General features: G+C 40.3%; 1 protein-coding gene across 2 annotated transcripts in view; it reads right to left on the bottom strand.

The window, feature by feature from the left end:
* LOC140732105 (uncharacterized) overlaps positions 1-12,220 on the bottom strand; it is an 81,822-nt gene that overhangs the window by 61,376 nt on the left and 8,226 nt on the right. For both annotated transcript variants that reach the window (XM_073054265.1, XM_073054264.1), the window contains exon 2: positions 3,732-3,830. In XM_073054265.1, coding sequence (XP_072910366.1) covers positions 3,732-3,798 — 67 coding nt within the window. In that variant the 5' untranslated portion in view covers positions 3,799-3,830. The remainder of the gene's footprint in view (positions 1-3,731; positions 3,831-12,220) is intronic.

The raw sequence follows: 12,220 nt of genomic DNA, 5'->3' as shown, positions 1-12,220 counted from the left end.
TTGACAAACCTTATTGAATTTTTTGAAGTAGTTACGAGGAATGTTGACGAGGGTAAGGCAGTGGATGTAGTCTATATGGACTTCAGCAAGGCCTTTGACAAAGTTCCACATGGAAGGTTAGTTAAGAAGGTTCAGTCGTTAGGTATTAATGCTGGAGTAATAAAATGGATTCAACAGTGGCTAGATGGGAGATGCCAGAGAGTAGTGGTGGATAATTGTTTATCGGGATGGAGGCCGGTGACTAGCGGGGTGCCTCAGGGATCTGTTTTGGGCCCAATGTTGTTTGTAATATACATAAATGATCTGGATGATGGGGTGGTAAATTGGATTAGTAAGTATGCCGATGATACTAAGGTAGGAGGTGTTGTGGATAATGAGGTGGGTTTTCAAAGCTTGCAGGGAGACTTATGCCGGTTAGAAGAATGGGCTGAACGTTGGCAGATGGAGTTTAATGCTGAGAAGTGTGAGGTTCTACATTTTGGCAGGAATAATCCAAATAGAACATACAGGGTAAATGGTAGGGCATTGAGGAATGCAGTGGAACAGAGAGATCTAGGAATAACAGTGCATAGTTCCCTGAAGGTGGAGTCTCATGTAGATAGGGTGGTGAAGAAGGCTTTTGGAACGCTGGCCTTTATAAATCAGAGCATTGAGTACAGAAGTTGGGATGTAATGTTAAAATTGTACAAGGCATTGGTAAGGCCAAATTTGGAATATTGTGTACAGTTCTGGTCACCGAATTATAGGAAAGATATCAATAAATTAGAGAGAGTGCAGAGACGATTTACTAGGATGTTACCTGGGTTTCAGCACTTAAGTTACAGAGAAAGGTTGAACAAGTTAGGTCTCTATTCATTGGAGCGTAGAAGGTTGAGGGGGGATTTGATCGAGGTATTTAAAATGTTGAGAGGGATAGATAGAGTTGACGTGAATAGGCTGTTTCCATTGAGAGTAGGGGAGATTCAAACGAGAGGACATGATTTGAGAGTTAGGGGGCAAAAGTTTAAGGGAAACACGAGGGGGTATTTCTTTACTCAGAGAGTGATAGCTGTATGGAATGAGCTTCCTGTAGAAGTAGTAGAGGCCAGTTCAGTTGTGTCATTTAAGGTAAAATTGGATAGGTATATGGACAGGAAAGGAGTGGAGGGTTATGGGCTGAGTGCGGGTAGGTGGGACTAGGTGAGATTAACAGTTCGGCACGGACTAGGAGGGCCGGAATGGCCTGTTTCCGTGCTGTGATTGTTATATGGTTAAAATGGCAATAACTGTCAGTATTGTATTGTTGAGCTGTGCGCTTGTGCTGTGCTTTTCCTCCTTGTCTCAAGTCTCTTGTAGTGCGTGCTGTAACCAAACAATTTCCGATGCTCGTGGCAATTACTGAAGCAAGCTTAGTAAACACCGAAAATGTATCGTTACAGCCTACAACACCTGCAGGATGAACAAAAGCAAAACGACAGAAGCCCTTACAATCTACTCCCACACTGTCGTTCCCTGTCTCAGGTACAAAGGGACAGGTTTTTGGCTCAGCGGCCAGGGTAACAGGGAGAGAATACTTTGAGGTCTTGGCGCAGAAAATTATAGCTTAACCCGAGATTTGGGAATAAGTGCTTGAGTTTATTGGGGCTTTTGTGTGCGGACTCTTAGTCTTCTTTCTCTATGTGAGACCCTATGGGTCTCAAAGGGGGGATATATTGGAGTATAAAAGTTGCATTGTTTGCTGTGTAACCAAAACTATGTAGTCAGCTTTGAACTTGCTATTTGCTATGCATGTATCCAATTTAGTAGGAAAATGAAATCTTAAGAATGTAGAAGACAATGGTGTGTTAATGAGAGGTAGCTAAGAGAGGTAGTAATTATTAGAACAGGATTAAGTCAATGGGTAGAAACAATAGTGGTGGATGTACTTGTGATACGCAACTGTAGACGACCGATTGGATATGCTAATACAACTAAACCAGGAGATTGCTATAAAAAATGCTATGTACAAGGATCGGTGGGCAATCAGCAACTAGCTCAATGACTGTCTCAGCTTTGATTTGCAAATTAAAGTTTAACCCTTCTTGAAGAATCTTCTTCGTCTCCTGGTCGTTTGTGGGGCACGAGAAACCACGACAGACCCTTTCAGCATCTGCAGCTTTCCTTGTGTTTGTGTTATTTTGTACTAATGCTGTTTTTAGGAGAAAACAGATCATCAAATATTCCAACAACAATCCACACCCAACACCTAACAACTGGTACAGAAAATTCATGAAAGCATGATCATGAAAATTTTAGGTGGGAAACAATAAATTGCAAGTTTACAAGTTACGAGAGCACTATCATATATTTTACAAATGGACTGAATCCTCCCTCATTCCAAAACAGTTGCCAGGTTCCATTCATGTATCATGCCCATTGTTGTCAATTTACAGCATGTGCTAGTAACCAATATCTCAAAATTTAACTCATTCTAACTTAAAATCCATTAATGGGATGGCCAATATCAGCTCCATAGTTTTCTTCAGCATACAGCCTTCTGAAAATCTCTCTCTAGTCTTGATCATCAACAAATTTAATTGCTATCTATCAAGACAGTAAGCTTTGGGGCTTAAATTTGTCTTTCCCCTTATATAACACTTCCTAAAACTTATTTCTCGACCAAACTCTTTTAGAATTTATCCTCATTTCTTTTGTCTGTCCATGAAAAGACCTGGACCTGACACATTTAGAATTTGCTACCTTTATTTCTCATATTAGTCTCTGTGTCTTATGATCAAATAGATGATGTAGGCTGGGGGTGCAAGACGGCATCTTTAATATTAGATAGCTTTATTAAGGAAGGGGAAGAAGTTTTAAGAACAGAATGCTTGGCATTATGGTCAACATAGTCATTGTGGGCTGAAGGGCCTGTTTCTGTGTTGAATCGCTCGGTTGTGCAGGGAAGTTATTATTGAAGTTTAACATGTTTCATACAATAGCCATTACAACTAACTGTTCCTGAAACTAGAGTAAATTTGGATAGAATAAACAACAGAATATGCTAATATTCCTAGAGACACCTAGAAGTTGATTGTTTTCTGGAAGTGGCAATATGTGGATAATTATTTCTGTAGCTGCTCTGTTAAATGGCCTGAAAGTACAAAACAAACAAGATGAACACAAACTAGATCAAATTCAGGGCATTATCAGAACAGTGCCCAAGTACTATCCTGTAACTGGAAATGGAGTTAGCCAGTGATTGCATTTTATCCAATAAAATAAAACAATTGATGAGTAATGGTACAAATAAATAGAAGTGTTCAAGTTCTTCACTATTGCTGAATAAAATCAAGCTTCAGAGACATTAGCAGGTGGGGAGATCACATCTGCCAAACTGTAACCCCAGTGTCTTAAGGCAAACTTAGGAAGGATGGAAATCAGAATTAACTAAGGGGTTAACTACTTACAAATGAAAAACTTAAGAACAAGGATAGTGATCAATATTTTTCACTTCAATTTCACTTGAAGAAATTTATACCTTGCTGGTCTACAGTTCCAAAGAAAAATACCTTGAATTCTAAAAATATCTTCCATCTCCTCAAGATATTCCAAAATGATCAGTACCTGATGAAGTATTTTTGATATGTAAACATTCTTTAAAGTGGGGAGTTTTTTTCTTTAGTTAGCTGTTTATCCAGCTGCTTTAATCGTATCAACAATTGACGATTTTTATTTAATTTCTAAATCTACTTCTCCAAGGAAAAGGTACTTACCAATCAAGGGTTCTTCTACATTCCAAGAGATTATGTATTCATCAAGGGTTCGTGCATTGGTGTTCATTTTCAGATTTGTAGGACTGTTCACTTTACTATCTGAAATTCAAAAAGTCATAAAACATCACGATATTTTATAATGAGACAAGACTCCAAGAAAATCTGAATTAGTCATGTACAAACAAATAAGCCTCAGTTTTTCTAGAGAATTAATAAATATGCTGATAGAGAAATTTTAAAATATTATTCTTAATGAAGGAACGGAGCCCCCAGTATTTTACACTGTAGGATATTCTATGGACACATCTAGCTAGTTCATTAATGCTTAAAAAAGTCTAATATCCTGATCAGAGACTAAATACTACTCAAGCCTGTCTACAATATTACTAATTAAATGCAACATCCCAACTGAGAACCCAATTACTCATGTCGTGGTTTCTCGTGCCCCACAAACAACCTGGAGACGCAGAAGATTCTTCAAGAAGTGTTAAACTTTAATTTGCAAATCAAAGCTCAGTCATTGAGCTAGTCGCTGATTGCCCACCGATCCTTGTACATAGCATTTTTTATAGCAATCTCCTGATTTAGTTGCATTAGCATATCCAATCGGTCTACAGTTGCGTATCTCAAGTACATCCGCCACTATTGTTTCTACCCATTGACTTATTCATGTTCTAATCTACATCTCTTAGCTACCTCTCATTAACACACCATTATAATCTACATCCTTAGCTAGCCTCTCATTAACACACCATTATCTTCTACATTCTTAAGATTTCATTCTCCTACTAAATTGGATACATGCATAGCAAATAGCAAGCTCAAAGCTGACTACATAGTTTTGGTTACTGTTAGGGTTAATTCGAGACTGCCATTACAGGTCAGGAGTGGCTCACGTAATGAGAGGGAGGGGGGAGCGAAACTGGGGACCCCGCTACACCGAAACTACTAGTGTCACGCGATTCAGTAAACAAAAGAAACAGGTAACTCGTGAGCATATGGCTGCGGGCCAATAAGATGGACACAAGTGCCCGATATTACCTAATATGTAGCGGGGGGTTGTGCTGGGGGGGAAAAGGGATATAAATAAGAGCAGATTGTAAGGGGAAGGCGGAACGCGCCTTCTCCAGCGACTCCGTCGATTCGCTGTGCCAGTTACGAATTCTGCAATAAACCCAAGTTTTGTAATATTCCGGTGTTGGTTGTCTCTCTTCCTAAACGAACACAGGGCAGAATTTCAAGCCCAACAGTTACACAGCAAACAATGCAACTTTTATACTCCAATACGACTAGCTCAATGACTGTCTCAGCTTTGATTTGCAAATTAAAGTTTAATACTTCTTGAAGAATCTTCTGCGTCTTCCTGGTTGTTTGTGGGGCACGAGAAACCACGACACTCACTAAAGTTTATTTTAAAACTTGTTCAACCTTTTGAGCCACGTTAATAATGTTCCAGGGGCATGATTACAAGAAAAAAGATAATAAATTTGATTATTTTGTATAGAAAACTGAAACAATTAGAGTTTAATTCACAAAATACAAATAAGGTTGGGAATTTTTGATAGTACTTTGAAAATCAATGAACTTTGAATTTACAGTGAAAAGATTCTCAATATTTTCACATTGAAAATATTTTACACATTTGATACCCTAATGATGTGACGTGCCCTCATCACTAAAGTGACTTAATTATCTACTGCCACAACAATCCACACTATTAATGATAGAGATATCCCACCACTCTAGGATTGCAGAGAATAAAAATAAAATGTACTGTCCAATCTCCTTTTCCAAATCCAAAATCAATTGCATCCAGCTCAAATTCTCTAGTTTAAAATTGATTCTTCTGTTAAAGATTTAAAAAACAGATTAACTTTGTCACATGTATATAGAAGTAAATAGTAAAATGCGTCATTTTTGTCAACAACCAACACAGTTCGAGGATGTGCTGAGGGCAGCTGCAAGCATCATGTTTTTGGTGCCAACACAGCATGACAACTTACTGGTAGGTCTTTGGAACGTGGGAGAAAACTAACACAGTCACAGAATGTACAAACTCAGACAGCGACAGAAACTGAATCCCAATCGTGCACGCTGTAAAGAATCACGTGAACATCTACCGTAGATGTCGGATTATAAGCCGCTACTTTTTTCCCACATTTTGAACAGCTTTGAACACTGCGGCCTTTACTATGGTGCGGCCTTTACTACGGTGCGGCTAATACATGATTTTTTTCATGCCGCCAAAAACATTTTGCCTCGTAACAGTAGACCAATAAAATTGATGAGTAGTTCACAGAGGTCCAATGAAATTGTACGATAAATCAAGCGCACTTTCACAATTAAATTATTGTAAATCAGTCATTTGTACTCACCCTCATCAACATGGAAAACACTCGAAGAAAAGCATTGTGCTGCCTTTATGGCAGTTATTTAGTTTATAATATTTTCGCTTAGTAATTTCTAGTTAAAGTTAGAAGTGTTTTAACTATATTTGTTTTCTGTACTACATCGCGGGATGCTATGACGTCACACCCGGTTTCGCCGCGTCTTGTGGGAAATACCGGTTTGCGATAAACGGGAAGGTGGGGGCGAGCGGCATTAGATCTGAGCGAACGCTGCTTTTAAGTTAAAGGCGATCAATAACTTTTCCTGGTAGGCTGCAGTATATATATTTTTTACCAGTCGTTAGGAGATATTGGAATGTTGTTCAGTAAAAAAGTATACGCAACGTATATTTAAAAGTAGCCGCGTTACAGGCACGGTTCGAAAAAAAGCATTTGCAATATGTATTTGTTTATGTTACCATATGGATTTAATTAAAAGTTAAAAAATCCTCACGTGTAATATCTTTCTGTGTAAATATCTCATATTACAACGTGGGACACCTGCGGCCTAAAATCCGGTGCGGCTTGTACAAGTACAAAATTGATTTTCTTTCTAAAATTAGAGCCAGCGGCTTTTAATCAGGTGCGCTCTGTAGTGCGAAATCTACGGTACATACCATGTTATGGAGTGAAGAATTTATTACATAACTCCAAAAAAATGACCTATCAAAGCTTACCTTTGTTTTTTATACAACCAATCTTCTATTCACAATACCCAAAATGCTACTTTTTTTTTTGAGTTATTCATTTTCTGAGATGTAGGCTTTGATGAAAAGGACAAGGCAATTACGGGGATGACTTAAGTGGACAGAAACGCTTGAGCTTATAGACATTAAGAAAGATGATGTGCTGGAGCTTTTGAAAAGCATTAAGTTAGATAAATCACTGGGACCGGATGAGATATACCCCAGGCTACTGTGGGAAGTGAGGAAGGAGATTGCTGAACCTCTTGCAAAGATTTTTCTGTCATCAATAGGGATGGGAGAAGTACTGGAGGATTAGAGGGTCGTAAATGTTGTTCCCTTGTTCAAGAAAGGGAGTAGAGATAACCCAGAAAATTATAGACCTGTGCATCTGACTTCAATGGTGGGCAGGTTGTTGGAGAAGATCCTGAGAGGCAAGATTTATGAGCATTTGAAGAGACATAATCAAATCAGGGAGAGTCAGCATGGCTTTGTCAAGGGAAGGTCATGCCTTAAGAACCTGATTGAATTCTTTGAGGAATTGATGAAGGTAGAGCAGTGGATGTAGTGTATATGGATTTAGTAAGGCATTTGATAAGGTTTCCCATGCAAGGCTCCTTCAGAAAATAAGGAGGCATGGGATTCAATGAGACCTTGCTTTGTGGATCCAGAATTGGCTTGCCCACAGAAGGCAAAGGGTGGTTTTAGATGGTTCCCATTCTGTATGGAGGTCAGTGACCAGTGGTGTTCCGCAGGGACCTGTTCTGGGACCCTTCATCTTTGTGATTTTTATAAATGACCTGGATGAAGTAGTAGAAGGATGGGTTACTAAGTTTGCTGATGACACAAAGGTTGGGGTTGTTGTGGATATTCTGGAGGGTTGTCAGAGGCTCCAGCAGAACATCGATAGGATGCAGAACTAGGCTGAGAAGTAGCAGATGGACTTCAACCCAGGTAAGTGTGAAGTTATCCATTTTAGTAGGTCGAATTTGAAGACAGAATATAAATGGTAAGACTCCAGGCAGTGTGGACGATCTGAGAGATCTTGGGGTCCATGTTGATAGGACACTCAAAGCTGCTGCCCAGGTTGACAGTATTGTTAAGAAGGCGTATGGTGTGTTGGCATTCATCAACTGTAGGATTGAGTTCAAGAAGAGCTGTGAGGTAATGTTACAGCTATATAAGACCTTGATCAGACCCCATTTGTAATACTGTGTTCGGTTCTGGTCACCTCACTACAGGAAGGATGTGGAAACTATAGAAAGGGTGCAGAAGAGATTTACAAGGATGTTGCTTGGATTGGAGACCATGCTTTATGAGAATGGGTTGAGTGTATTTGGTCTTTTCTCCTTGGAGCGACAGAGGATGAGTGGTGACCTGATAGAGGTACAGTATATAAGATGATGAGGGGCATTGATCATGTGGATAGCCAGAGGTTTTTTCCCCAGGGCTGAAAAAGCTAACACGTGGAGGCATAGTTTTAAGGTGCTTGGAAATAGGTACCGAGGGAATGTCAGGGGTAATTTTTTCACATAGGGAGTGGTGGATGGATGCATGGAATGCACTACCAACGGCAGTGGTGGAAGTGGATACAATAGGGTCTTTTAAGAGCTTCTTAGATAGGTACATAGTGCTTAGTAAATAGAGGGCTATACACTAGGGAAATTCTAGGCAATTTCTAAAGTAGGTTATATGGTCGGCAACACATTGTGGGCCGAAACTGATGATTTGCTACACAGAAAATTGTGGAGGTACTCCGACAATTTTGCAGGTAGGAAGCCTGTAGGATTTAAAGTTCAATATCAAAGTTCAAAGTAAATCACAGTACATATATGTCACTATATTTATTTTCTAGTGGGCAACAAATCTCTAGAACTATAATTGGGTGTTCAACCAGAGTACAGAAGACAACAAGCTGCAAATACAAAAAGAATAAATAAATATTGAGAACATGAGATGAAGAGTCCTTGAAAGTGAGTTTATTGGTTGTGGGAACATTTCAATGATAGGCCAAGTTCAATGAAGTTATCCCCACTGGTTCAAGAGCCTGGTGGCTGAGGGGTAATAACTGTTCTTGAAACTGGTAATGTGTATCTTGGGGCTCCTGTACCTTCTTCTTGATGGCAGCAGCGAAAAGAGAGCTGGTGCCACAGCAACAACCTGGCACTCAACGTCAGTAAGACAAAAGAGCTGATTGTGGACTTCAGGAAGGGTAAGACAAAGGAACACATACCAATCCTCAGAGGGATCAGGAGTGGAAAGAGTGAGCAGCTTCAAGTTTCTGGGTGTCAAGATCTCTGAGGATCTAAGCTGGTCTCATTTTATTGATGTAGTCATAAAGAAGGCAAGACAGCAACTATACTTTATTAGGAGTTTGAAGCAATTTGGCATGTCAACAAATACACTCAAAAACTTCAATAGTTGTACCGTGGAGAGCATTCTGACAGGCTGCATCACTGCCTGGTATGGAAGGGCTACTGCACAGGACCGAAAGAAGCTGCAGAAGGTTGTAAATCTAGTCAACTCCATTTTGGGCACTAGCCTACAAAGTACCCAGGATATCTTTAGGGAGCAGTGTGTCAGACAGGCAGCGTCCATTATTAAGGTCCTCCAGCACCCAAGGCATGCCCTTTTCTCACTGTTACCATCAGGGAGGAGGTACAGAAGCCTGAAGGGCACACACTCAGCGATTCAGGAACAGCTTCTTCCTCTCCGCCATCCAATTCCTCAATGGACTTTGAAGCTTTGGACACTACCTCACTTTTTCTAATATACTGTATTTCTGTCTTTGCATATTTTTAAATAATCTATTCAATATACATAATTGACTTACTTGTTTACTTATTATGTTTTATTTTTTTTCTCTCTGCTAAATTACGTATTGCATTGAACTGCTGCTGCTAATTTAATAAATTTCATGTCACATGCCGGTGACAATAAACCTGATTCTGTCTCTGACCTGGATGGTGGGGGACCCTATTAATGGAATTTGTTGACTTCTGGAGAGCACGGAGCGATCACTCTCTGCTGAACATTGACTGCTCCTCTGTTGAGATCGATAAGAGCACTAAAATTTCTTGGTGTTCACCTGGCGGAGAATCTCACCTGGTCCCTCAACACCAGCTCCATAGCAAAGAAAGCCCAGCAGTGTCTCTACTTTCTGCGAAGGCTGAGGAAAGTCCATCTCCCACCCCCCATCCTCATAGTGAGGTCAACTGAGAAGATCATCAGGGTCTCTCTTCCCACTATTACAGACATTTACACCACACGCTGCATCTGCAAAGCTAATAGCATTATGAAGGACCCCCACGCACCCCTCACACAAAATCTTCTCCCTCCTGCCATCTGGCAAAAGGTACCAAAGCATTTGGGCTCTCAAGACCAGACTGTGCAACAGTTTCTTCCCCCGAGCCATCAGACTCAATACTCAAAATCTAGACTGACATTGTCCTCTACTGTGCCTACTGTCTTGTTTATTAATTATTGTACTGGCTTGCACTGTTTTGTGCACTTTATGTAGTCCCCTGTAAGTCTGTAGTCTAGTGTAGTTTTGTGTTGTTTAATGTAGCACCAGGGTCCTGGAGAAATGTTGTTTCGTTTTTACTGTGTACTGTACCAGCAGTTTATGAGGTCCTACAAGGTGAATTTAGGGAGTTAGGAGATAAACTAAAAAGTAGGACCACAAAGATAATAATCTCTGGATTACTACCAGTGCCACGTGCTAGTCAGAGTGGAAATAGGAGGATATTTCAGATGAATACGTGGCTTGAAAAATGGTGCAAGGGGAAGGGATTCAAATTTCTGGGGCATTGGAACCAGTTCTGGGGGAGGTGGACCGGTATAAACAGGACAGTCTGCACCTGGGCTGGACTGGAACCAATGTCCTAGGGGGAGCGTTTGCTACTGCTGTTCAGGAGGATTTAAACTAATGTGGCAGGGGGATGGGAACAAGTGCAGCGAGACAGAGGGGTGTAAAATGAGGGTAGAAGCAAAAAGTAGTAAGGTGAAAAGTAAAAGTGGCAGGCAGGCAAATCCAGGGCAAAAAGCAAAAAGGGCCACTTTTCAACATAATTGTATAAGGGCTAAGGGTGTTGTAAAAACAAGCCTGAAGGCTTTGTGTGTCAATGCGAGGAGCATTCATAACAAGGTGGATGAATTGAATGTGCAGATAGTTATTAATGAATATGATATAGTTGGGATCACAGAGACATGGCTCCAGGGTGACCAAGGATGGGAGCTCAACATCCAGGGATATTCAATATTCAGGAGGGATAGACAGGAAAGAAAAGAAGGTGGGGTAGCATTGCTGGTTAGAGAGGAGATTAACGCAATAGAAAGGAAGGACATTAGCCTGGAGGATGTGGAATCGATATGGGTAGAGCTGCATAACACTAAGGGGCAGAAAACGCTGGTGGGAGTTGTGTACAGGCCACCTAACAGTAGTAGTGAGGTTGGGGATGGCATTAAACAGGAAATTAGAAATGCGTGCAATAAAGGAACAGTAGTTATAATGGGTGACTTCAATCTACATATAGATTGGGTGAACCAAATTGGTAAGGGTGCTGAGGAAGAGGATTTCTTGGAATGTATGCGGGATGGTTTTCTGAACCAACATGTCGAAGAACCAACTAGAGAGCAGGCCATTCTAGATTGGGTATTGAGCAATGAGGAAGGGTTAGTTAGCAATCTTGTTGTGCGAGGCCCCTTGGGTAAGAGTGACCATAATATGGTGGAATTCTTCATTAAGACGGAGGGTGACATAGTTAATTCAGAAACAAAGGTTCTGATGCAATCTGAAGGTATCAATGCAATGCTCCTCAGACAGGATGAAGAGGTCAATACTCCCCAATGCCATTAGGCTTTACAATTCAACCGCCAGGACTTAAGAACTTTTTAAAAGCTATTATTAATGCTTTTTGAGATAGTGATTTAGATGCATGTCATATTTTTTTACTGAGTTAAGTATTGTATGTAATTAGTTTTGCTACAACAAGTGTATGGGACATTGGAAAAAGAGTTGAATTTCCCAATGGGGATGAATAAAGTATCTATCTATCTATCTAAAGAAGGGTAACTTTGAAGGTATGAGACGTGAATTAGCTAAGATAGACTGGCAAATGATACTTAAAGGGTTGACGGTGGATATGCAATGGCAAGTATTTAAAGATCACATGGATGAACTACAACAATTGTTCATCCCAGTTTGGCAAAAGAATAAACCAGGGAAGGTAGTGTCCCCGTGGCTGACAAGGGAAAGTAGGGATAGTATCAAGTCCAAAGAAGAAACATATAGATTAGCAAAAAAAAAGTGGCACACCTGAGGACTGGGAGAAATTCAGAGACCAGCAGAGGAGAACAAAGGGCTTAATTAGGAAAGGGAAAAAAGATTATTAGAGAAAGCTGGCAGGGAACATAAAAA

The sequence above is a fragment of the Hemitrygon akajei genome, chromosome 8 (assembly GCF_048418815.1).
Source record: "Hemitrygon akajei chromosome 8, sHemAka1.3, whole genome shotgun sequence".
In the NCBI taxonomy this organism is placed as follows: Eukaryota; Metazoa; Chordata; class Chondrichthyes; order Myliobatiformes; family Dasyatidae; genus Hemitrygon; species Hemitrygon akajei.
Note: the sequence above shows the minus strand (reverse complement) of the source record. Positions and strands in the feature narration are given on the sequence as shown.